General features: G+C 41.8%; 1 protein-coding gene across 13 annotated transcripts in view; it reads right to left on the bottom strand.

Moving 5' to 3' along the window:
- The window catches only part of TBCD (tubulin folding cofactor D), a 219903-nt gene that overhangs the window by 93899 nt on the left and 98027 nt on the right, over positions 1-27977 (bottom strand). For all 13 annotated transcript variants that reach the window (XR_014788321.1, XM_084838327.1, XM_084838329.1 and 10 more), the window contains 2 exons: positions 12254-12311; positions 5904-5933 (listed from right to left, as the gene is read on the bottom strand). Coding sequence is in view for 12 of the 13 variants with exons in the window: in XM_084838327.1 (XP_084694453.1) it covers positions 5904-5933; positions 12254-12311 (88 nt within the window). In the remaining variant the exon portion in view is untranslated. The remainder of the gene's footprint in view (positions 1-5903; positions 5934-12253; positions 12312-27977) is intronic.

The following is a 27977-nucleotide window of genomic DNA, read 5'->3' as shown; positions in this document are numbered from 1 at the left end:
CAAGCCTACCAACATCCCTATCCACAACAGAGAAGTTTCTGGAATGATAGGGTGTTTGTTCCATGTATATAAAACACAGACATAAAAGGGGAGGGGAAACAATGAAATGCTAATTTTGTATTTTATTTTGAAGCAGCATAACCATGTAAACTTGCAACAACTGTTTACTTAGTTGAAAGACACTATTGCGATTGGATACGACACATGAGTCTCCAATAAATTTCAGTAACACCAGCTAGGGCAAAGTTGCAAGTTTGGGAGCCAAGATCACCACCCAACTTGAAATACGATGAAGGCAAAGTAGGGTGTTTTTCATACCAGTTCTAGATGATGAGACAAGTAGTGTTGTGATTACTAAAATCTCTGGAGTGACAACACACAAAGCAATCTGAACATCCTACACCTTTGCCACATTTCTATTTGGGACACACCACAGTCTATACCCTCCCTCCTATGATTCAAAAGTTTCCTTCACCGTCTCTTTCCACTTACAAGGCATCCTTTGAAGAAGCAAGGCAAGATTTTTATTTGTTGATAATAGTTTGTAATTAGAGATCCAAGATGTGTGTAAAGTCCTATATAAATACTAAGTATCAGCTTTTGAGCAAGATAAGAGGCTAGCTGCAAGATTCCATCAACTGGGGAATGAGGTGTAATATACTTTGCAGAAGGCTGTCTGGATGAGGCTGCACATGTTAAAGTGTAACCAAACAAAAGGACAGATCTGCCAGCATGAGCCTAAAAGTCTGTAATGATAAAATGAAGGACTAAACAGAACTGCATACTTAATCAACCCTCTCTCACAATGTAACAACATAACTAGCACTAGCATGTTCACCAGGTAAACCAGACTATTTTGCCTCCTCAGTAAGAAACAGTCAATGGAGGGTGTGGTAAAAGCTACCCCAGGGTACAGAGACATTAAAGGGAGTGGTTTGAGTTTCAGGCCCAGTGGGAGTCAAGGTTGATATTAAATACAAACGCTGGGAAACCCTTAAGGCAGTAAGGAATGAATGTATCAGGCATGAACAAATGTAACTAGATATTAAAACAAACACAAATAAAAAATAAATGGCCAAAAAGTAGCTAAAATTTGAAGATGTCCAGGACACTGAATCATAAATTTTGCTTCACCCCATTGTTTGTTCCCTTTGAAGATTTTGACTGTCACATCTCTTTCCAATAAACCAACTAATATAGGAGAGACTACTAGCACCCACAATATTATGTTTTGATACCCACATAACACTTGCATTAAATATAAAACCTCACAGTCATACCTCATGTTGAACCAATTCATTGGCATGATCTTGGAAATTAGAGAAAACCCTTCTGTGGAGCTTGTTAGTTGGATACTGTAAGCATCCCACCCATATTTCTGTAGATGGATTGGACTCCTTGAAATATCATGCCCCTCATTTTCTCTTGAGCAATTAGATACACTATGTTTATCCTCCAAAATTAGGCACTAATCTCTCCCTAGTCTTGGACACTCCCTTGATCCCAGAAGAAAAAAATGAATCCCCATACCCACCACCAGGTATCTAAAGAGAGAGTGATCTTCTGCTTTCTCATGCAGAGATCTTAACTGTGAAAGTTAGGGCCCAGCTATCTGTGATGTTAAGCATGTGGTTTATTAATGCTGAACTTATCATTTTTAACTGCAAATAGCAGCTACTGGGACACACAATCAGGACTGAGACCATGGTGGGCATTTAACTTTTCCCCTCCTCTGCTGCAGTCGCATTGAAAATAACCCCTCCAAGGCTGCTACTTATATTGGGAGAGAAAGACCAATTGGCTCCCTTTGGAAGGACCACAGTAAGAGGGGGGAAGGATTAAATGTCCTCTTCCATATCATCATGGTCCCAATCCTGATTGGCTGGCTCAGCAGCCTAAAAAGATAAACAGGAGATCTAAAATTATGTCTAACATCATATGTAGTTTTGCCCTTAAAGAGGCTACTGGCTTTCAGATGAGGAGCGAGAAAGCTGGCAGAATACCAGGGAAACAAACTATCAGTCTGGAATTATACTTTGGGGGGTGAGTTTGGGTTTATTTTTAATTAAAGAACTTTAGGCACTTCAGTACTTATAAACTGAAAGAATAAAACACTAATGTTAAATAAATGATTCACAGATGAACAGGTGCCCAAATGGGAAAGGAGAAAGAACACTTCAACTATTCATAATACATTATGGAGATGGGGCAGTTGATGACACAGTTATATTAGCACAACGAATTATTCCATAAATTGCATTCTTAAAATGGAGTATATGATCATAGTATAGGAGAATGAAGTCAGACTCTTCTCTCCTGTGCCTCCAGTCAACCATTTGCTAAATTCTATGTGGAATTCTAGAAGATTAGGATCTACACTCTTCTTCATAAATAAAAAGATATTACATTCTCAACATTACCATTACTCTACTTTTAATACCCTTTTGAAGCTTTGAAAGTATGCACTAAAACTAATTCTCTTTTACCCTGAATATTATTTCAGCCCTAAAGCTTTGATTGTTCTTTTATCCACGAATAGGTTGGTTAAGATATCAAGTAGAACCTACTTGATGCATCTTATTGTTTAGGGAAAACACAACACCAGTACCTTGGGTTCATTCTCAACAATGCTGGGTTGGTCCTTCAATGCAGCTTTGTGCTGTGGAAGCCGCCATTTTTTATTAACAAAGGAAGTTCCAACATACATTCCTATAGGACTCTTGGGCAACATTTGTTTGATGGTTTGGAATCCCCTGAAGTTGCATGGTTGTTAAACTCTGGCTTTGTATTGGTTTATTAGGTGCAATCAGCAAATTGTGTCCATAAAATGTTTTCTATTATTAGTGTTACAAGAGAGAACAAGCTCACCTTCATTTTGTCTCCACAAAATCACTTTGTCTCCATTATATCTCTAAAGGCTAGCAGGCAAGGTTTAACAAATAAGCACAGGATGTATTTTGCAGGTCTCATCAACACAGTATATTGAAATGGAAAAAGAGTGTCCCAGCCCTCTATATGCTGGCCTGGGAATTCTAGAGTTCTAAGGCCAGTTCAGTCTTAGAAAAACCCTTAACTCAGTAAGATTCCACAAGATCCCATGAGAAATGTCTTGGTCAGATGCACTTAGCCTGATTAACTCCTAAAACCCCCAGCATCAGATGTCCATCTTTGCACCCCTTTGCACCCCCTCCTCCAATGCTCCTTGCCCGGTAAAGCCTTGCTGTGGATAGGGAACGTTCCTGCTTTTCCTGCATCGTTTTGGATTCACTCTGACACAAGGAGCCTTGCAACCCCTCCCTTTAACACATATTCAGACAGATCACAAAGAAGGAAAGGTATAACTTGCTCTCTTCCTATTTCTCTCTCACACACCAGTTTTCAAGCCTCCATTACTCCCCGCTCCCCCCCCCCGTACACTAAAGCGTAACTGCACAGTCTTCATGGACTTGACACTGACCCTCTTCCCTGCTATCTCTCAATCTCCCCCACCCCACCCCCGCCCCAGGGGCTGCCTTCATTAGTTAACCTATAAATGGCCTTCTATATTCCTTTGTCAATAAAACTCTCCTTTTCTGGAAAAACTCTGGCCGTGTCTCTGTTGCTCACTCCCAGGGATCTTATAAGAGCAGTCTGCTACCAAGACTAATGTTCCTTAAGTTATACATGAAGTGCTCCTGTGTATTTTGTTAAAGGTGCTAGCTTCAAGGCTAGTTCTACTGGACTAACAACAGCCTGTTTTCTGGCAGAATAAAGCCAGGGCCACAGAGGGGGAAAGTTTCCCTAACAATAGAGTTAACACCCCCTGTCCCCCACATGCATGTTACCCACTTATTCCCAGAACAGGAAAAATACAGATTTCAGAGCTGAAATGGATCCCAAGTAAGCCTGGTAACAATAGTGTATCCCACTATTCAGAATGTTGCAAAGGAATCCAGACAACTGCAGGATGTACAAACAAGATTTCCAACAAAAGAGTTGTTAAATGGCAATATTTGTATTTAACTCTTGTAGTATGACCAAATAGAATTTGCAAAGTATGGAAATCAAGACAGCATAATTGACTTTAGGGTGCAATTACAAGCCTCATATCTATGTCGAGTTAAGCATGAACAAAATATAGATGGATTTCTTCCCCAAAACTAAGGTACTTCTCTACCACAGAACCAATGAAAGGCTATGGAATTTGCAAGTCACTTGATCAGTTTCAACCTGCTTACTTTTCAATAATGTTAATGCAGATGCCACTAACTTCACAAATGCTAAAATGGAAAACCATCAATACTGGATATAATGGATTGAAGTGTCAGTTCAGAGACTAGCTTTCTATGCTCTTTAGTGAACATTTTACAAGCAAGCCTAATAACAATAATGGCATTGAAAGCTATACAACAGAAAGAAAAACACATTAAAAACTAGTTTAAACCCAAAGAAACAGCAGGGAAAAATTTAAAAAAGAGACTGACAAGTACGCATACTACAGAAAACTATTCAAGCTTTTTTTAAAAAAAGGAAGGAGGAGTAATAGGGATATAGATCTGGAGGAAGAGAGCTCCACATTAAGGAGCTATAGCCTGATGCATGAATCCCTATGAGCATAAGGCAACTGGATGTCAAAAACCACCAGGATATAGTTAAAATTGCTACACCTAGGTTATGCAAGTCAATATATTTTCAGAGACTAGGGGGTAGTATTGTATAGGACCACAATACACACATTCATTTTTTTCCTTCTGTTTTTCTGTCTAACAGGCTATGAACATTTCTCGGGTACTTCAAACAATACCTGGAAAGGGTTGAAGGTAGCTTCCAACAAGATGAGCAACATTGCTGGAACAGAAGTGTCTACAACTGTTGGAAATGTGTGTGCGCGCGCATGCACACATGTGTATACATGCACACCCATGCCAGGAGCCATTTAAAAAGTTGTCACCTTTTTCATCAAGGATGAATACATATCGACTTTGTTCATGGCAATGGCCATACTGGCTGGGGTGAACTGTACCCCAACACATCGGGGAGTGGGGCGGGTGCCAGGTTGGGGAAGGCTGGCCTATAGTGTACCTGGTGGCAAATATTATCTCCCCTTGCTCAGAGAAGGATTTTAAGGTGTTCCTAAAACATTTTAGTAGAAAGAATGTGTACATATCCACTTACCAGATCTGGTAACCACATATTATCACGTAAACCTCCGAAAAGAAAAGAATGCAGGGCTACCAATGTCTGCACAGCAATGCCACACTATTTTACTACTATTTTCTTATTATTAAAAATCCATTTTAGTTTGAGCAGAATTCATACACCCTTTCAAGTGCATCCAAGAACATTTTTTTCTTTTCTTTTTGAGGACTCCTTAAGAGTTAAATCAATCGGACTAGAAAAAGCTTCCATTGTGGTCTATTCATTTGCACAATTCCACTGACTCATATGAGGGTACATGACTGTTGTTGGGATTTAGGAGAAAAGTACTTTCCATCAGCAACAAAGTTGTGCTTTTCCCAACTTCCATTACATTTATATAATTACCAAGTTACCATTGCTGATTCAAAGCAAGTGTCACAGTAGCAGTAAGGGTGAAGTTGCTCCTATTGCTCAATAGAAATAACTGTCTATACACACTTCGAGAAGCATCCACTAACAGCTTTAGCAATGTCTTGATTTGTAGGGCAGTACTATTTGGTAAGCTGCTTTTTAAGAAGCTCAAGGCTCTTCCCAGAATATATGCGAACACCATAATCATGTTTTTAATAGGTACACAAGAAGGAGTACTACGATCATTTTGAAACCATTTATACAAATTCACCAAACCTTCATAAAATGACAAAATGCCTACACTTAATTTTATGCTACAATAAATTTACAAGAAATTAAATGAAAAGGCTTGTTGTTTTTTTAAGTTACCATACCTGTCTACCAACATTCTCCTGGAAGGCAGCCTAAGAACAGAAAGAACAAACATACAAAAATGAGTCAGGTTTGCTTGCAGATAAACACAAGATCATGAATTCAAAACAAACATGCAGCAATATAAATGACCATGGGCTTTATTTGAAAGGTAAAGTTAGCTTTGTTGGCTGAACATGCCCTCAAGGAGTTGTTGCCACGCTGCTTTATGTGCTAATGCTCTTTTAAATCTGAATGTTGCATGCCAACAGTTTAAGTATGTGCATTCATTAAAAAAAAATTAGGCACACCCACAATAGTGACCTTTATTGCTGACACAGGGCTTTCCATTAGAAATTTATGTACCAAATTAGAGTGATTTTCCAATTTGCTTCCAGAAAGCCTGTATGTAGTAAATCTAAAGTTTTCAGATTTCGAAGTCACTCCTCCTCCTTTCATAAACTGAGGTTGCAATCCTATGCATGTTTAGATGGAAAAAAAGTCCTACAACTCCCAAGATGCCCCAGCCAGCCATGCTGGGTGGGGAATGCTGAGAGTTGTAGGACTTTTTTCCATCTAAACATGCATAGGATCGCACCCTAAGTGAGAGTGTTAGGATGCCCATAGGCTCTGTTGGTGCTACAGATTTGTCAAGGCCCAATGCAGAGCAGGTACCAGTCAGACTCTTCTGCAGATTTCAGTAAGTACCTCTCAAAATCAAGCCCCCATTTCCTCTTCCAAAACACAAAACAGTTGGAGGCTCTGGAACAGGAAATAGGGGTTTGATTTTTGGAGATACTTACTGAAATCTGGAGCAGATTCTGGGTGGCACCTGCTCTATGCTGAGCCTTGCTAAATCTGTAGCACCAAGAGAACCAATGACATTATTGGATTATGCTGGCACTTGAGGCCTCTACCAAAAACTAGAAATACCTGGCTGTCCACTAGTTTCTCCTGCTGTTGAGGAGGAGAATACATTTGAGAAGACTTCACCAAAAGCAATCTCCCCTGTATGATTAAAGTTCTTTTATCTCTGTATTACTAGTACTGCAAAAGCTTAGTCCTGGGTAAGAACAAAATATTTGACTTGAAGCATATTGCAAGTGGAAGTGGTATGCATACAGAAGCTTCAAATCATCTGGGAAACACTCTCACACAATTCAGATGGAGCAGCTAAGTCCTACTGAGGTCAATTGTACTATTTATTTATTTATTACATTTCTATACCACCAAATAGCCAAAGCTCTCTGGGCCGTTCACAACAATTAAAACAATAAAATACAACATGATAAAATATAATATAAATGTTTAAAACTACAGTATAAAATAAAAATAAAAACCAAAATAAAACCTAGCAGTAATGCATAGATTAAAAATACAGTAACAATTTGAAAAAAAAGAAACTGAAAGATTAAAACGCCTGGGAAAATAAAAGGTCTTCACCTGGTGCCAAAAAGACCACAACGTAGGTGCCAGGCAAGCCTGTCAGGGGAGCTCATTCTACAACCAGGCAGGCACAACAGAAAAGGCCCTCTTCTTAGTAGCCACCCACCTCACTTCATTTGGCAGGGGCTCCTGGAGAAGGACCGCTGAAGACAATCTTAGGGTCCAGGCAGGTATAAATGGGAGGAGACTATCATACATACGATGAACAAAGTTGCATCATTGCATCTTTATGGTGAAAGATCCATCAAATATTTATTTCAAAAGAATCTCTGCTTCACAAGCTAGACAGATCCTATGAATGGTACCACTGCTTTCACAAGCATCATGTATACACTGTTGACATTGCCTTCAAATCTAGCAGAATGTCTATGTCAATTTTATCCCCATGAAGGCAGGTGGAGCAAGAAGTTGTTCCTTCAAACACATTTTGTTAGTGTTAGTGTCCCAAAATCCAACCTCTGACATGATCATGATTAAGTTGGACAAGCTGCACTGCTGTACATGTCTATGTCCTGCATACAGACAACCAGCTTACTATGATCTGACCTATACACAATTCGAGAAGTTCTCCATATATGGCTTTGACATGGTTGCAGTTCTCACTTTTATTAAGAACTGAACATGATGGTGTTTGTGATATTTTACTTCTAAGGCAGCCAGAGAACCTCTTAGTATTGAAGTTTCTTATCTTCAAGTTCCACTGTATGCGAATATATTTTTGGAACATTACTGAGCACTGATACACATGCTAGTTTTAACTTGGTGTCACCTTCCTTACAGAAGATTGACTAGAAGACATGAACATCAATAGAAACAGGCTGAGAGAACAACGTCTTCCATTCCTCCCACGTTTTTGCAATAATAACATTGGCTGAGAGTCTGTGCTTATATTTGAAAAGAATATCCACAATGCCATACATGATGCCTGTCAACATAAAGCCATCAGTGATAGGAACCGTCTAGTCTTGCAGCAAAGATTCTTTTGGAAGGTACATTTAAATAGGTCAAGTTTAATGGGCTGTTTACCATAAAGACACTTTACTCATGAGTAGACCCATTGACCACAGTGGGGGTTAAATGCTGAATCCAGCCTCTGTGAAAGTGTTCCCCCCAAGTAATTAGCCAATTTCCATTTTACACACACACACACACACACTTTCCATGTACAATATGCAACTCATAGCCAAAAGTGAAATATTTTTGCACTATAATTAAACAATATCTGAACAATGGCAACACTAAAGTATCTCTCTGATGGACTGGGTTGAATAAATTACAGTTATGCTTCAGGAGAGTTTAACTATTGAGCTTGTCTAACTTAAAATAAGTAAGAAGAGTGAACTCCAAACATAATTTACACTAAGTAGCATAAACTGCCTTCAGCTACACCTGTCTTCCAACCATTAGAAGGTGCTGCAAAGATGGCAGCTCAACCTATTTCCAAATCTTCACAAAGTGAGTACAATTCCCACAGACATCAAAAGAAAAATGAGCACATATCTTGGGGCAGTTCAGTGTATTTTCGATTTTGTAATACAGCATGCCCATCATTTCAAATTAATTAACAAGCCATAAATTACATAAATTATACTCATCAATTTGTTCTACTCTCTGAAAACAACAATTTGAGGAAAAATGAATTCAGCAGGCATATAAAACCACGCTAATATGTAGATTAAAATTTGAATGAAACTATGACTTTGTTGGAAAGGAGAGAACTGGTTACTAAATTAATCTTTCTTTTTGGTGATTAGTCATGTTAAATCTGTCTTAGCTTGAACTGCTGGTAGATATCCAGAATGCTAGTGGCTACTTATTTTTGCTTACTATGTTTTGTTATGTCATGAGAAAATGCTACATTCATTTAAACAAATCTAAATGATAGCAACCCTTTAAAGTTACTAATTCCTGATTTAACTATTTAATGTTACTAATAGGAAGGGGTACTCTTCTAAATTAAATTTGTAACAGGCCCACATCTTGCATGTTACAAGATGTGGGCATCACAACGTGTCTTATTTTATGCACATTCAGAAAGCACATCTCCTAAGATTTTAAGAAAATTCTTGTAGCTGCAAACACTAATAGTGCAATCCTATACCCAGTTGCCCGGGGAGTAAGCACCATTGGACTCCATGGGTCTTACTACTTCTTCTTTTAATTAATACATTTTATTAATATATATAGATGGTACAAATTTATCCAAATCTTTGAAACAAGAATATACAACTGGTTAAGCAAATAAGCGAACACATAACATATAAACACATAGATGTTGATGCATGGGTCTTACTTCTGAGCAGACCTGTCTAGGATTGTGCTCTAAACATCATAAGAAGCACTAGATCCATGCAGTGAAATTTTGCCAAGGACTTGGATGTAATCAGTAGATGTAGGGACCCAAGTCCTACTTGAAATAGCACTCAAATTACCTTCTCCTTACAGCAATCTTGCTGTTAAGCAATCTGCCTCTGGAACTCAGGGCAAATCTAAGCTCATTTTTCACAGCAAGGTGAGGTGGGTCAGTAGTGAGCATTTGCCATAGACAAATAAAGATCCATGATAATGCACAGAAGTAGGGAGAGAGGAGAAGTATGGCTCTCCACCCACTAGAAGCATCCATGCACACTTTACATATAAACGTGCAGCTAATATACATGGACAGAACTGGTATATGGGAGAGGAAGGTAAAGCCTCCTTTTGCCCTTCTCTTCCACTCATGTATGCATGTACGCACATCCCCCCACCCCATGCATTACAAAGATAAACACACAGAGAGTTGGTAATGGGGTTGAAACAGTTGGAAACCCTCTTCTAGTCTTCCTTCAGCCTCCTCATGCACACATGGAAGGTAATTTTCTCTTCCCAGTCTCCTCTGACTCCCTCACCTACTTCTGACCTTCCCCTTCCCCTTCCCAACTCCTGCTTCCCATCTCCTCCTCATCATTTACCATTCTACATGAGTTGCTGAGGCAGCAGTAAGAAAAGTAAGGAGCAGTAGGGCTGGCAGCAACATCTGGGGAGGTACTTACACTGTGGGGGAACTAAGTGGTAACTGCTTCTCTGAGCCCAAACAAGGCCTCCTTGGTCCACTGGTTTTGCACGGACCCACTGATGGGCCGACAATGAAGGGGCGGCTGTTTGTAAAACAACTTAAAGAACTTCTGGAGTATAGTATAGTATAGTATAGTATAGTACAATATAGTACAGTGTAGTACAGTAAGTCTTCTCTAGTGTTGGTTTCTTTTTACTAAAGTTATGGATAAACCAGTAAAAACTTATGTAGCAGAGGCATATCCAGTAGTTGAATCTGGGAGACCTGGAATGAAATCCTAGTCAAGTTACTGACAAGTCACTCTCTTTCAGTCTCAGCTCTTGCTCTGTAAATTAGAATAATGGCTTAAAATAACGGCCTAGGTTGTTGCAAAGACAAACAAGATAAAGACGGTACGCTCTGCACATGTAAAAATGTCATATGAAACAGAATTACTATTTTCTCTGTAAATATTTAAAGCCCAGAATTTTAAGAAAATACATCCAAAACCATTTGGTAGCAATGAATGCCAAATTTCCACAGACTCCCTCCTAAATAGTTGGTGTTTTCAATCACATACAATTCTTTGTTCTAAAAAGGAGTGATGGTAAGGTTGGATGTGAAAGGCAGACTATATGCAGTATTAGCCTGGAGCTAAAAAAACTAAGATCATGGCATCTGGCCCCATCACTTCCTGGCATATAGAAAGGGAAGAAATGGAAACAGTGACAGATTTTATTTTCTTGGGCTCCAAGATCACCACAGACAGTGACTGTAGCCATGAAATTAAAAGACGCTTGCTCCTTGGGAGGAAAGCTATGGCAAACCTAGACAGCATAGTAAGAAGCAGAGACATCACCTTGCTGACAAAAGGTTCATATAATCAAAGCTATGGTTTTCCCAGTAGCAACGTATGGCTGTGACAGCTGGACTATAAGGAAGGCTGAGCGCCGAAGAATCGATGCTTTCCAACTGTGGTGCTGGAGAAGACTCTTACGAGTCCCCTGGACTGCAAGGAGGTCAAATCAGTCCATCCTAAAGGAAATCAACCCTGAGTGCTCATTGCAAGGACAGATACTGAAGCTGAAGCTCCAATATTTTGGCCACCTAATGCGAAGAGAAAGCTCCCTGGAAAAGACCCTGATGCTGGGAAAGATTGAAGGCAAAAGGAGAAGGGGATGGCAGAGGATGAGATGGCTAGATAGCATCACCGATGCAATGAATATGAACTTGAGCACACTCCGGGAGAGAGTGGAGGACAGGAAGGCCTGGCATGCTATGGTCCATAGGGTCACGAAGAGTTGGACACGACTTAACGACTGAACAACAACAATAATTACAGCACAATTACAACACTTCCCATCCTGGAAGAATTAGTACGGTTAAAGCACCAAATATTGTGATTTCTTCACATATGATTTTCCCATTTTCAAGCTACAAGGTACAGCCTAAAGAAGGAGCATGTCCCATGCCTGATCCAGTGTTTCACATCTGTCCCTGTGACAGTCACAACCAGAGGGTAGGGAACAGAGAAAAACAATTTGACAAAATGTGGAATACCTACATAGGACAGATGTGAGTGACTTATTTCAACAATGGAAACATATAAAAGCCAATATGATCCAGATAACTTCCATATTCAATTAAATATTCTTAATCTGCATAAGATTTGCACAAGCAGCATATGAGTTAAGCAACAACTGACAGGCAGAAAGGGGACATAATAATTCACCCTGTCTTTTGACAAGAAAGGAATTATGGTAAAAACTTTTGACAATTTGAGATTATGCATTGCACTGCCCAGGAAGACCATATGGCTGTACTATTGGGGTGCCATACAATTACCAGAAACTTTTTTTAAAAAAAGCCTTTTAAAATGATATCTTAACTTACCGAGGCAGCTCTTCTGCAATTGATATCACGGTCAAATATAGCAGCTATAACCAAGGCACTAAAGACAAAAAGAAGAAAAATATAAAAACTAACAATGGACATAGGGCAGTATTCAATACTGCCCATCCATATGTGGGCTCCATTGCCACTTTCGTTCCACACACAGCCAGCCCTGCCAATTCCACTGCTCCCTTATGTGAGCTCTGCCAATTTGCCCCCTTCCAGAAACAAGTATTTCCACTTGTTTCAGGTTGCCCCTAAAAGCACTAAATCACTGTTGTGCAAACGGTGGGGGCATGTATATATTTTGTACATCTGTAGACACCACCACTATTTGACTGTGATCCATCTTCAAGTATGAATCCTTGCAGTCAGTTTAAGGCATGTTATATCAACAATGAAAAAAAGACCATCATTTAAAGCCATCGTTCTATTACTTCAATGTTAGGTGAACAGCTGTATTTTAAAACATGCACACTGCTTCTACCGTTAATTTGCAAATTATTGTATTTTGTATTGTGCTGTGCATTGTGTTTTTCAGATATTTTTATGAATGAACATGATCTTAATTGATCGAAGAGTTTTGTGAAACATTTTATTAATAGCCTTGGTATGTACAATTACCCAACCCATTTATAGCCAGTAGGTGGAGGATGGGGGTGGGAAGAAATGATGACAGGTGACATGTCCGGAGGCAACCTACTCTGAGGGTTCATTGTTTGGCCAGCTTATCTACTAGGATGTCCCATCCCTCACTAGACCCACATTTATTTATTTATTTATTTATTTATTTATTAAATTTATTAATCGCCCATCTGGCTGGTCACCCAGCCACTCTGGGCGATGTACAACATACAATAAAAACAGTTTAAAACAATAAAACTCTACAATAAAAACATTTTCTAAAATACCCTAACCCACCCCAAATGCCTGCCTGAACAACAACGTTTTTAATGCATGACGGAAGCTCATTAAAGAGGGGCCATGACGGAGTTCCCTAGGGAGGGAGTTCCACAGAGTGGGGGCCACCACAGAAAAGGCCCTCTCCCTCGTCCCCACCAATCTAGCTGTCCTGGCTGATGGGACAGAGAGAAGGCCATCTGAGGCTGATCTTGTTAAGCGGCCTGTCTGGTGTTGCTGGAGGCGCTCCTTAAGATAGGCTGGGCCGGAACCATATAGGGTTTTAAAGGTCAAAACCAACACCTTGAATTTGGCCGGAAAACAACTGGTAACCAGTGCAACTCCTTCAGCACTGGAATGATGTGATCTCGCCGGCGGCTGCCTTTAATCAGGCGAGCCGCCGCGTTCTGTACCAGCTGCAGTTTCCGAACCGTCTTCAAGGGTAACCCCACATAGAGCGCATTACAGTAGTCTAAACGAGAGGAGACCAGGGCATGTACTACCGATGGGAGCAGATGGTCGAGAAGGAAGGGGCGCAGCCGCCATATCAGATGGAGTTGATACAGCCCTGTCTGGCTCACAGGTGACACCTGAGCCTCTATGGACAGCTGGGAGTCCAAAATGACCCCCAGGCTGCAGACCTGGTCTTTCAAGGGTAGCCGTACCCCATTCAACACCAGGTCAACATCCCCAGCCTCCTCTTGTCTCCCACCAAAAGTACCTCGGTCTTGTCAGGGTTCAGCTTCAGCCTATTCCTCCCCATCCAGCCACTCACCATCTCCAGACATTTGGACAGGGATTCTACGGCCAACCTTGGTGAAGATTTAAACGAGAGGTAGAGCTGCGTGTCATCCGCATATTGATGACACTGCACCCCAAACCTCCTGATGATAGCCCCCAGTGGCTTCACATAGATGTTAAATAGCATCGGGGAGAGGATGGAACCCTGTGGCACCCCACAAGTAAGTGGCCACGGGTCCGAAACCTCCTCTCCCAGTGCTACCCTCTGGTACCTGCCGGAGAGGAAGGACCGGAACCACCGCAATACGGTGTCCCCAATGCCCAACCCCTCCAGGCGGTCCAGGAGGATACCGTGGTCAACAGTATCAAAAGCAGCTGAGAGGTCGAGGAGAACAAGGAAGGAGAATTCACCCCTATCCAGAGCCCTCCTCATATCATCTACCAAGGCGACCAAGGCCGTTTCTGTCCCATGCCCAGGCCTGAAGCCCGACTGAAATGGGTCTAGATAATCAGTTTCTTCCAAGTGTGCCTTCAACTGCACCGCCACCACCCGCTCAATCACCTTGCCCAAAAATGGCAGATTCGAGACTGGGCGAAAGTTGTCTGGTTGATTATGGGGCAGGTCTGACATGATGGACCAGAGTGAAAACTATTTCTAGTCTCTCTCTCGTGCATCATAAAAGGAGGAGCAGAACTACCAGGGAGTTGATCTGTAGCTTGCCATCAGCATCAACCCATTATGGTAACTATTGAGCCTCACTATCAACCCAACTTGGCTATCAGTTAATGGAACTGACAAGCAATTTTACTAGGTATCCAAAGGGGGGAGGGATATCAGGTTTTTGCCTTCCTTACAATAAAGCTGTTGTCGAATTGCTAATAAGTTATCCTGCTGTTCTCAATTATGTGAGAACTGGCACTCAATTATGCCAGAACTGGCATTCAGCATGTACTAAAACTGGGAGCAAGCAGGGGGTGGGCTTTACACAAAGACCAGTCCACAACAGGAAGAGGCTAACAGTGATACACAGATGAGCAAGTGCACCAATCTATGGTTATAGCACCTGGTTAAGGTATCTCCTACAGTTTACTTTTATTATGGGAGTTTACATGATACTCCACCAGGATTTCCCAACATAAAGGAACAGCCAAAGTGGGATTTCTTTCATAAACAAGGAATGAAACATGTTTTGACATATCTAGAATTAATTGCACCTGATTTCTAACAGGTATGGCAAAGAATGGCTCACTCGTTCAACTATCAATGAGACATTTTTTTGTAATGTTCTAAAGTGTATTAAATATTTTATCATGACATTGTATTTACCTTAAATAACTTTTAAGAGTCAAAAAAGCTATACTGAAACCTCTACAAGGAGGTTGTGTAATGAATGTTGCATATGAGTGTATATCACATTACTGAAAATCATCTTATAAACAAATCTGACATTTTCACGGCTGAGGAGATAAAACTGAAAAAGTCAAAGCACTGCATTTTAAATAGTCTCAAATCTTGCTGTTTAAATCCAGCCTTTAACTACAAGGGGCTAAATCAAGATTTTGGGGTTAGTACTATGGTTCTTTGAAGGAACATGATGGTCAAAAAGCCATGAAAAATTGGGTTCATACAATAAAGCTAAACTCTGGGGTCCGAAGTGGCTGAAAAATTAATCTGCCAAGAAAAAACTAATTCAATGTCCATAAATTATTCTGTCATGATGATGCAGGTTCTATTCAAATTATTAAGTACATATCAGATCACTTTCCATTGAAATATTTCAAGCTGCATACAGTCCCACTAGCAGAAGTGAAACCGTTTAGGTGTCCAGGAAAGAGCTGGCTTTTCAAAAAGGCCTTTGGAATCAGCTGGTTGTTGTTTTTTTATATTTACTACTTTTCTGCTGCTGCAATTGGGATTATTTCCCTTTTTATTCATTATTGCTATGGCCTATTCTATTAATTTGATTATTCTGTTTTGCTCCAATTTGTCTTTTGGTTTAGTGATTTGTTTATGGTTTTAATGATTTGTTATAAGCTGCTTTGAATTCATTGAAGAGGGATATAAAAGTTTAAAACAAATAAAACATAAAATGAATTAATAAAGAGGCAATGCTCCACGATGCGCCTCCCTACTCCCAATCTAACTCCTGGTTTATTATCTGAAATATATTGTTCCTTCCTTGCAAGCTTCAAGCTACCTAGGAGGGGAAAGTTGACATTACTTCCCCATGGAGTCCCAGTTATTAGCAGTTGGGCTACCCAGCATCATGGGTGGTTGGCCAGTTTTGCATCCATCACAGTATTGTTCCAAATTGCAGCCCTACTTTTCCCCGTAGGAACGAAAAACAAACATTTACTTATAATGAGGAAGGTGAAGGGATTCACTCAGGGACACCACTGCAGCTGAAGAATAGGTTTTGCCCCTTTTCAACTGTGTCCCAGATTTCAGCCCATTTACATTGCCTCATAGAATTCAGCAGGCTCTCCTGAGAACCAAGTAGTCCCTATCTCCATAGCCCTTCCCTCTGGTTTTATTAAGAGAAAATTGACCTGCTTAATCCCTGATGGGTCATATTTTCCTGGAGAAGTATATTAGGGTCAGCTGGGGGGGAATCTGCACACCATGAAGTTAAAAAATATCTTCTCATGCTATGCAGCAAAGCATTAAAGTACTCTTTATTTAGCACTATATAGTGGGGGGGGGGGCGTGTTGGGAGAGTGGGAAAGAAAACCGGTGTCCTGCAAGGCTACTATTCCAGGCTGGCTGGAGTTCTGAAAGGAGCACTCCTATTGGGCACTGGGGATATACTAAAATGATCTGTATGGGTTCCCAGTTATAGATCATTAATACTAGTGGAACACCCTCCACATTCACAATATAGTATAACATCATTTTTGCAATTAATCCTTGCAAGGAAGATTGTCTGTTATCTGCATTGGAAATCGTTCATATTACACTGCACCAAGTGGAAGCATAACTATCCTTATTTGCTCTTCAAGAAGGATATAGACATACAATGAAGGGGGCAGTCAGAATTCTTTCCTTACTTATTTGCTTCTTTAAATGAGCCACTGGGCTTAGAAACAATGCCAAAGCAAAGATATGAGTAAGCATAGAAGCATAAAAGACTTCCCTGGACTATTTTCAAAAATACTTATTTACGCTACAAAAGCCAGACAAGCAGTTGTGGAAAAGGGAGTTATCAGGTGCAAATGTTACCCAATATGTAGCAGACAGAAATTTCTCTTCAGAATGAACTAGTCAGGCAACAAACATATTTTTCATGTAGAAATTATTCACAGCATTTCATCAGAGCACAAGATGTAGCTCTGAGCAATATTCATATTTCCTGATTCTGCAGGCTAATCTTGCCCTAGAGCCAAGTGGCTCGATTTACATGAGAGCCACACCTCTCTGTTCTTCTCACCACGCAGTACTCCAGGGAAGACGAAATTGCCTGTACTCCCACACTGCCATCTATTTCTTCTGAATTGAAAAATGGTACTGTTCTGAAGTATAGGTAAAGGAGGAGCAACATTTCCAGATGTTGCAAGAGTAATTTTAACTTCTAATTATTATTCTGTCATCCGTCATTTTTCTCAGCAATATCAAAGCAATAAAATTATCCAGCAATTCAACTAAACAAAACTCTTTGGCAAATGATAACTTAAGTCTCTTTTAGATCTTATAGAAACTCAGCTTGCAACAGATGAGAGTTCATTGCATACTAGTTTCCTGGACATGAGCTCCTCAATAAACTGACAAAACATTATTCTATTTTATACATGATTACTTAGTGAAAAGAAACTAGTTTTCATTTTAAGACATAACTGCAGAGCAACAGAGCCTAAATGGAATTACTAGCTATGACATGTATCCCAATTTGCTCTCTCCTAATGTAGTCCTAGTGAAGTTTCTCTCACGGTGCCAGTCCCCCTGGGTAGGTCTGGAAGACCCATTAAGATGGTTCACCCCTGGCATCTTATGGAATACAATAGATTCCTGAATGCTCTGGGGAATTTCCAGTAGCCAGGGCTAGCAAAATTGTCAAGGCTCCAGTCCAGGTGTAGGCAATGTTTCTGGGCCATGGGCACATTCGGCAGTTTGAGAATGTGTCCTAGGCACTACCCAAAATGGCTGCCGTGGGAGGTCCAGGAAAGGACAAGTAACCTGCCCAAAGACTGAGTACAAGGCAGAGATGGGATCAGAGACCCAACACACTAAACAAAGTACCTATTTCAGCAATCCCAGCTGGCAGTAAGAAAATGTGTTTGAAGGTTTTTTTTAAGGGCACCTGGGTGGGCACCAAAAAAGTGTCCAGGAGCGCATTGGTGCTCATACTAGTCATACATTATGCACACAAGCAAAACTTGAGCTCATCAAAGTTCTCCAAATTCCATCTCAAAATTCATTCTGTTTCATGTCCACATCAGACTGTGGTCTCTTCTTCTTTTTGCATGAAAATTAGTGTGTATTTTTATACGTATTTTTCCAAATGCATACACATTAGTTGTGCTAATCTTTGAAATGTATGCATTCTTCTCCCACTGATTAAAGCGTGAATTTTCTTGTCCTCCTTCAGTGTGCACATTTTTCAAAAGTAATTTTTTCATGAGAATTTTTCAAATGTATGCATACTGTTGAACACTTTTGGAGGGGTCCATGAATCACACTGCCAGCTCTGAAACGTACAAACTTCAACTGTAGATTATGTTCAAATCTGTGTTCACTCCAGGAGGTGTGAACTGGGTAAATCCTGATCAAAAATGAACTGAAACAAATTTCTTATACATCCCTAGTTGACATGATCACACCCAAGTACCCTCTCCAGTGCTGCAGAGCCCAAGGTGCTCCCTGTTTTTCTGGTGAGCTCTGGGCAATGAAACAGGCTGTAATATGACTAGAGCACAAGTGGCGTAAGACTCATGAAGCTGACCAGGCACACGTAAGATCACATAATCACACCTACTGCACAGTAGTGAGGGCAGGAAAGAAGGCTTACTTTCCAGCCTGCATTGCATCCCCAAATACATAGGAACATAGGAAGCTGTCTTAGGAAGCTACCATAGGAAGTCAGACCATTGCTCCACCTAGCCCAGTATTTCCAACACTGACCGGCAGTGGCCATCTAGTGTTTTAGATATTCTTTTATAGCCCGACTATTGGGGATTGAACCTGGGACTTTCTGCATACAAAGCAGGTGCTCTACCACTAAGCTACAACCCCTTTCCAGCAGAGGTTTTCTGGGTGGTTTGGGATTTTTTTTTGTCATCTTCCCCATTAAATGCTATGTTGGAACCCTCTGAAGAATGCTATGAATTTTGCAAAACACTTTGAGGATGGAATTGCTCGGCTTCATGCTGACTTGAATGCTGCTTTTAGTACAGTATCTGGTGGGGTGTCCAATGCACTGTCTGGTCCAGCTGTATTGGATCAGTTTCAGTTTTTGAGGCCTCAGGATATGGACAAGACACTTGCAGGATATGGACAAGACTCTTATGGATATGGACAAGACACTTGCAGCTGTTCTGCCCATGACAAGCTGTCTTAACCTTCACCCATCCTGGCTTATTTGAGCTAGCCAGGAAGGGCTGGTCAAGTGGATCAACTGAGTGGTGATTGTATCCTTGCACAATGGAGCGGTGCCCACTGCCCTGAAGGAGGTGGCAGTGTATCCACACGTGAAAAAGCCCTCCCTGGATCCAGAGATTTATGGCAACTACTGCATGGTCATAAATATCCCTTGGCAGGGCAAGGTGCTTGAGAGAGTGGTGGCTGTGCACTGCAGATGCTCTTGGAGGACACAGATTATCTCAATCCATTTCAGTCTTGGTTCAAACCTTGTTCTGGTAAGAATCTGCTTGAGTCACCCCTAATAAATGACATCTTGTGGGAAAAAGACAGAGGGAATGTGACTCTTTTGATCTTGCTTGGTCTCTCAGCCATGGTATTCTTTTGGATAATATCTGTGAGTTAGGGCACTGCTTTACAGTGGCTGCGCTCCTACCTACTGAGACATTTCCAAAAGCCAGCATTGGGTTACTGTGCCTCAGCACCCTGGCAATTATGCTGTGGGGTGCCACAGGATATCATCTTGTGCCCATACTATTTAACATCTATATGAAGCTGATGGGGTGGTCATTAGGAGATTTGGGGTGAAGTGTCATGTCACTGAGCTCTATTTCTCTGTGACATCTGAATTAGGAGAGGCCATGCACATTCTGAACCAGAGCCTGGATACAGTCATGGACAGGATGAGGGCGAACAAACTGAGACTGAATCCTGACAAGATGGAGATGCCATGCGTATGTGGTTTCCAGGTACAGTAATTGGGGAGTTTTCCTGTTCTAGATGAGGCTGTACTCCCTAAAGAAAAACACAGGTAAGTAGTTTCGGGGTTCTCTTAGGTCCATAATTGTCATTAGAAGCCCAACTGACTTCTGTGGTGAGGAGTGCCTATTACCAGCTTCATTTGGTATGTCAACTATGCCTTTTCCTGGACAAGGACAGCCTCACCATTATAGTCCATGCATTGGTAACATGTAGATTACTGTAATGTGTTTTATGTGGGACTACCCTTGTGGCTGGTCCAGAAGCTGCACCTAGTGCAGAAAGCAGCAGCCAGAATGCTCAGTAGGATGCCTGTCCGAGAACATATTATACTAGTGTTGAAGCAACTGCACTGGCTAAATATTAGCTAGCAAGGGACGTTTAAGGTATTGCTATTGTCATATAACCCCTTCATGGATCACTGCCTTGTTGTGGCGAAGGGGCTTGCGTAACTCAGTGAAGCCATAAGCTATGCCGTGCAGGGCCACCCAAGACGGACAGGTCATGGCAGAGAATTCTGACAAAATGTCGTCCACTGGAGAAGGAAATGGCAACCCACTCCAGGATTCTTGCCAAGAAAACCCCATGGAACATATCACAAGGCTAAAAGATATAATGCCGGAAGATGAGCCCCTCAGGTCGGAAGGTGTCCAATATAATGCTGTGGAAGAGCAGAGGGTATTTCCAAGTAGCGCCAGAAAGAGTGAAGCGGCTGGGCCAAAGCCGAAAGGACACTCAGCTGTGGATGTGTCTGGTGGTGAAAAGAAAATCCGATGCTGTAAAGAACAATATTGTTTAGGAACCTGGAATGTCAGATCAATGAATCAAGGTAAGCTGGAGGTGGTCAAACATGAGATGGCAAGATTGAACATCGACATCTTGGGAATCAGTGAACTCAAATGGACAGGCATGGGCGAATTTAATTCAGGTGACCATCATATCTACTATTGTGGCCAAGAATCCCTTAGAAGAAATGGAGTAGCACTCATAGTCAACAAAAGGGTGGGAAAAGCAGTACTGGGGTACAATCTTAAAAATGATAGAATGATCTCAGTACGAATCCAAGGCAAACCATTCAACATCACAGTAATACAAGTCTATGCCCCAACCACGGATGCCGAAGAAGCTGAGGTTGATCGGTTCTATGAAGACCTACAACACCTTCTAGAACTAACACCAAAAAAAGATGTCCTCTTCATCATAGGGGATTGGAATGCTAAAGTAGGAAGTCAAGAAATGACCGGGATAACAGGCAGGCATGGCCTTGGTGTACAAAATGAAGCAGGGCAAAGGCTAATAGAGTTTTGCCAAGAGAACACGCTGATCATAGCAAACACTATTTTCCAACAGCACAAGAGGTGACTCTACACATGGACATCACCAGATGGTCAATATCGAAATCAGATTGATTCTGTACTTTGCTGCCAAAGATGGAGAAGCTCCATACAGTCAGTAGAAACAAGACCTGGAGCTGACTGTGGCTCAGATCATGAGCTTCTTATTGCAAAATTTCAGCTTAAATTGAAGAACGTAGGGAAAACCACTAAACCATTCAGGTATGACCTAAATCATATCCCTTATGAATACACAGTGGAGGTGAGGAATAGATTTCAGGGATTAGACCTGATAGAGTGCCTGAGGAACTATGGACGGACATCCATAATATTGTTCAGGAGGCAGCAACTCAATCTATCCCAAAGAAAAAGAAATGCAAGAAAGCAAAGTGGCTGTCTGAGGAGGCTTTACAAGTAGCTGAAGAAAGAAGGGAAGCGAAAAGCAAGGGAGAAAGGGGAAGATATATCCAACTGAATGCAGATTTCCAGAGAATAGCAAGGAGAGACAAGAAGGCCTTCTTAAATGAACAATGCAAAGAAATCGAGGAAAACAACAGAATGGGAAAGACTAGAGATCTCTTCAAGAAAATTGGAGATCTCAAGGGAACGTTTTGTGCAAAGACGGGCATGATAAAGGACAAAGAAGGCAGGGACCTAACAGATGCAGATGAGATGAAGAAGAGGTGGCAAGAATACACAGAAGAACTATACAGGAAAGATCTGAATGTCCCTGATAGCCATGATAGTGCGGTCACTGAACTTGAGCCGGACATCCTCGAGAGTGAAGTCAAGTGGGCCTTAGGAAGCATTACTAACAACAAAGCTAGTGGAGATGACAGTATTCCAGCTGAGCTATTTAAAATCCTAAAAGATGATGCTGTTAAAGTGCTGCATTCAATATGCCAACAAATTTGGAACACTCAACAATGGCCGCAAGACTGGAAAAGGTCAGTTTACATTCCAATTCCAAAGAAGGGCAATGCCAAAGAGTGTTCAAACTACCGCACAATTGCGCTCATTTCACATGTCAGCAAGGTGATGCTCAAAATCCTACAAGCTAGGCTTCAGCAGTATGCGAACCGAGAACTACCGGAAGTACAAGCTGGGTTTAGAAGAGGCAGAGGAACTAGAGATCAAATCGCCAACATTCGCTGCATCATGGAGAAAGCAAGAGAATTCCAGAAAAACGTCTATTTCTGCTTCATTGACTACGCTAAAGCCTTTGATTGTGTGGATCACAACAAACTGTGGCAAATTCTGAAAGAGATGGGAGTACCAGACCACCTTACCTGTCTCCTGAGAAACCTGTACGAGGGTCAAGAAGCAACAGTAAGAACCAGACATGGAACAACCGAGTGGTTCAAATTTGGGAAAGGAGTACGACAAGGCTGCATATTGTCACCCTGCTTATTTAACTTATATGCAGAGTACATCATGAGAAATGCCGGGTTGGATGAATCACAGGTCAGAATTAAGATTGCCGGGAGAATTATCAACAACCTCCGATATGCAGATGATACCACCCTAATGGCAGAAAGCGAAGAGGATCTAAAGAGCCTCTTGTTGAGGGTGAAAGAGGAGAGTGCAAAAGCTGGTTTGAAACTCAACATTACAAAAACGAAGATCATGGCATCTGGCCCCATCACTTCCTGGCATATAGAAGGGGAAGAAATGGAAGCAGTGACAGATTTTACTTTCTTGGGCTCCAAGATCACCGCAGACGGTGACTGTAGCCATGAAATTAAAAGACGCTTGCTCCTTGGGAGGAAAGCTATGGCAAACCTAGACAGCATAGTAAGAAGCAGAGACATCACCTTACCGACAAAGGTCCGTCTAATCAAAGCTATGGTTTTCCCAGTAGTAATGTATGGCTGTGAGAGCTGGATGATAAGGAAGGCTGAGCGCCGAAGAATTGATGCTTTCGAACTGTGGTGCTGGAGAAGACTCTTACGAGTCCTCTGGACTGCAAGGAGGTCAAATCAGTCCATCCTAAAGGAAATCAACCCTGAGTGCTCATTGGAAAGACAGATACTGAAGCCGAAGCTCCAATATTTTGGCCACCTAATGCGAAGAGAAAACTCTCTGGAAAAGACCCTGATGCTGGGAAAGACTGAAGGCAAAAGGAGAAGGGGACGGCAGAGGATGAGATGGCTAGATAGCATCACCGATGCAATGAATATGAACTTGAGCACGCTCCGGGAGAGAGTGCAGGACAGGAAGGCCTGGCATGCTATGGTCCATGGGGTCACGAAGAGTCGGACATGACTGAACGACTGAACAACAACATTGTCATATAAAGCCCTGAATAACTTGGGACCAGTTACCTGACAGATCACTTTCTCCAGTATAGACCTGGGCAATCACTAATATCATCAGAGGAGGCCTTGAGGTTGAACTGCGACCTGCAGATTGTAATCTGGCAGCAACCTGGAGGTGGGTCTTCTCCGTGGTAGTGCACACCTTATGGAATGTCCACCCCTTGGTATTTGGGAGGCAGCAAACGTGGCATGTTTTAGGTGCCTGTTAAAGACACATCTTTTACCAAAGCCTTCCCTGAATGATTGTGCTGCTCAGTTAATCTGCTTATTAGTTTCGTGGTTTTATATATTTTAAACATTTTAACTAATGAGTTTTTATATTTATTATGATTTATTCTTAGAGAGTATTTCTGTAAACTGCTTAGAAATATCTTTTGATATGGTAAGCAGTACATAAATTGATTAAATAAATAAAACAGCTGCAACAATACAGTCATAGATAGATGGACCGAGATGGCTAATCAAGACTATTTTGAAATTAAATCACCACCTGAGATCAGTTAGCTGAAATTAAAATAAAATCAACAGAACTATGAACCAGAGATTTGCTCCACAATACTGAATTCTTCATTTCTGAAGAGGTAGCAACAATTTGTTTGTGGCTAAATAGATGACTGTTCTCAGACAGAAAAACTGACACACCTAAAGCTAGAACTAAGAGACAAGAAAGAAAAGGCATGCGATTACTGTTATTGGCTGTAAATCAAGGTGTGCTAATACAGGCGAAACTGTGTGTCATGCTGTAAAGCTTCCTGATTCTCAGCATGGAGCTTTACTACTGAGCTCCCACACTACGTTAATACAATTGAAAAATATAGCTATATGGCCTCATTAGAAGAACTTTTTCCCCTCAGAAATAAGATATATTGAAGCATTTTCATCTAGTGCACTGGCAAGCTGGGACCCATAAGCAGATAATGAAAGTTTTGTGGGTAGATTTCAGGCCTTTATACCTTTAGCCTTTGGCTTAAAAACTGATTGCACAAAATTAGCTGTAGCACATGTTTCAGATTGTGAAATTTCTGCAGGTAAGATTGTTTGGGATGATGTTCTCTTTACATATGACATTAAAGCAAAAAATGTGTTGTATAAGGGTGAAGTGTGTTACTGAGGACCCTTAGGAATTACTCCCAGATGACTAAAGAGGAAAGACCTCTTAGTTCTCAGGCAAGGCAACCATAATATGCTCAAAATTACCCTCATGTTATTCTAACAGATACTGCTAAGGTCTACTGCACAACTTCTGCAACAACATGAAATTATCAAGCCATCTAGATCAGGTTTCCCGCCTCCCAGCTGAGCAGAGCAGAGCAGAGCAGAGCAAGCTGCTCCAGCTGGTCCAGGGACTACAGAAGCAAGCAAGCTCCCAGAGAGTGAGTGACCAGAGCGAGCGAACAGGGGGAGCAAGCAGGAGTTGGCCAGGGGAGGTCAAGGGGGAGGCCCCTAACATTTTTTTTCATTTTTTTTATCTTTTAACTAACTTTTTTTCATTTATTTGTCTTGTAACACACACTTCCACACCAGTGGGACTCTGCTTTTAACCTCTACTGAGCAGAGGAGCAGGCACAGGCTAGTCTAGAACAATCACAAAGCTAGACACAAAAAGGGAAAAGAGGCAATGGAAGGACAAGACTCTCCAGTGGTGGTGACCTGCAAGTTGTGTGCAATGTTTGTTTTCTTGCCTGAGAACAACATGGCCTACACCTGCAACAAGTGCAAGTTGATCACGCTGCTGGAAGAAAAGGTAAGTGGACTGGAGCGGCGACTGTCGACCCTCCGGGGAATAAGAGAACACGAAGAGTTCTTGGACAGAATGGGGGAACTACAGCAGCAAAGGGAAGACCAGAAGCTTGAAGAGCAACAGCAAGATGAGGCTGTGGGAAATGCTGAGGTGAAGCAAAATGGAGTAGAGATACTCCTTGGAAAAGGGTGACAGTTAGAAGAACTAGACGCCACTCTGCACCAGTGAAAGCCGTGGAGCTGTGGAACCGATTCCAGGTACTTGCGGATGAGACTGGAGGACAGCCTACAGAGGAAGAATCACAGGGGAACCTACATGAGAGTGAGCAAGAGGCTGAAGGTCAGTCGAACAGAGGCGATGAAACCCAGGCCTACAACAAGAAGAAGGGAAGAGTGGTAGTAGTGGGAGACTCCTTGCTGCATGGGATCAAGACCCAAGTACGTCGTGAAGACCCGTGTACTCGCCAGGTATGTTGTCTCCTGGGAGGATGGATTAGAGACGTGACTGAAAGGTTGCCTGCACTCATAAAGCCCACTGACAGGTATCCCTTTCTTCTCATCCATGTGGGAACAAAGGATACCGCCAAGCGGAGCCACGAAGAAATCATGTCAGACTTTGAAGCTTTGGGAAGGAAACTCAAGAACTTTGGGGCCCAGATAGGTTTCTCATCCGTCCTTCCAGTAGTTAGAAGAGGGATAGAAAGAGAACGAAAAATACTCCGGGTGAATGACTGGCTACAGAGGTTGTGCCGACGAGAGAGATTTGGATTCTGGGACCACGGGCTATACTTCCTCGAAGATGGGCTGTTGGCAAGGGACAGGTTGCACCTAACAAAGGATGGGAAGAATGTGTTTGGCCACACCATGAAGAACTTCATCAGGAGGGCTTTAAACTGAATCCTACGGGGAAGGGAGATGTAAAGTTGGGGGTAACAATGGACGTAGGCGCATGCACTGCAACAGAGAGAACAGCTCTGATAGTGCCCGATAATAGTCTTCAGACACATGTAGGAAGAAAGCCAGACTATGAAGCACATGGTCTTCAATGTCTATATACTAATGCCCAGAGTATGAGAAACAAACAGAACGAACTTGAACTCTTAATACAGGAGGGAAATTATGACTTGATAGGTATAACTGAGACTTGGTGGGATGACTCTCATGACTGGAATACAGCAATTGAAGGATATAACTTGTTCAAAAAGAACAGGAGGAACAGAAAGGGAAGTGGGGTTGCACTGTATGTGAACAATACATATCTCTGCACATAAATACAGGAGGATGAGCTTGGTAGCCCCATCGAGAGCATATGGATCAAAATAAATGGAGCAAAGAATAAAAGGAACCTGGTGGTCGGAGTCTACTACCGGCCACCCAATCAAGGACAAGACGGCAAGCGACACTTCACAAAAAGCTTAGGGATGACCTGAAAACAAAAAAGGACACATATAGGAAGTGGAAAGAAGGCCAAGTAACAAAGGAAGAGTACAGGCAGGTAGCACAGAATTGCAGGGATGGTGTCAGGAAGGCTAAAGCTGAGAACGAGCTGAGGTCAGCGAGGGATGCTAAAAACAACAAAAGGCTTTCTTCAGCTACGTGCATAGTAAAAGGCAGAGGAAAGAAATGGTTGTTCAGCTATTAAATAAGGATGGCAAAATGATAACAGATGACAAAGAAAAGGCAGAGGTGCTCAATTCCTACTTTGGCTCAGTCTTCTCTCAAAAGAGGGTCTATGACCCCCCTGGCAAAGGTGAAGTACAGGCTGAAGGGGCAGGATTGCAACTTGAGATCAACAGGCATATGGTCAAGGAACACTTAATTACTTTGAATGAAGTTCAAATCTCCAGGGCCAGATGAACTGCATCCTAGAGTCATAAAGGAACTGGCAGAAGAACTTTCAGAACTGCTGTCTATTCTCTTTGAGAAATCATGGAGGACGGGGGAAGTGCCAGATGACTGGAGGAGGGCTAATGTTGTCCCTGTCTTCAAAAAGGTTAAAAAGGAAGAACCTGGGAACTACAGACCAGTCAGTCTGACATCAATCCCTGGGAAAATTCTGGAGCAGATGATAAAGCAATCCGTCTGTAAGCACCTTGAAAACAATGCAGTGGTTACTCGAAGCCAACATGGATTTGTCAAAAACAAGTCCCGGCAGACGAATCTTATCTCATTTTTTGATCAAGTAACCTCCCTTGTGGACCGTGGGAATGCTGTAGACATCATATACCTCGACTTCAGCAAAGCTTTCGATAAAGTGCCCCATGATATCCTGATGAGCAAACTAGCTCAAAGTGGACTAGATGAAACAACTCTCAGGTGGATCCACAGTTGGCTACAGAATCGGACTCAAAGAGTGCTTA

Source organism: Heloderma suspectum, chromosome 2 (assembly GCF_057233095.1).
Source record: "Heloderma suspectum isolate Gila_16-S chromosome 2, 16-S_ref, whole genome shotgun sequence".
NCBI lineage: Eukaryota > Metazoa > Chordata > Lepidosauria > Squamata > Helodermatidae > Heloderma > Heloderma suspectum.
This window is presented reverse-complemented; position numbering and strand designations above follow the sequence as displayed.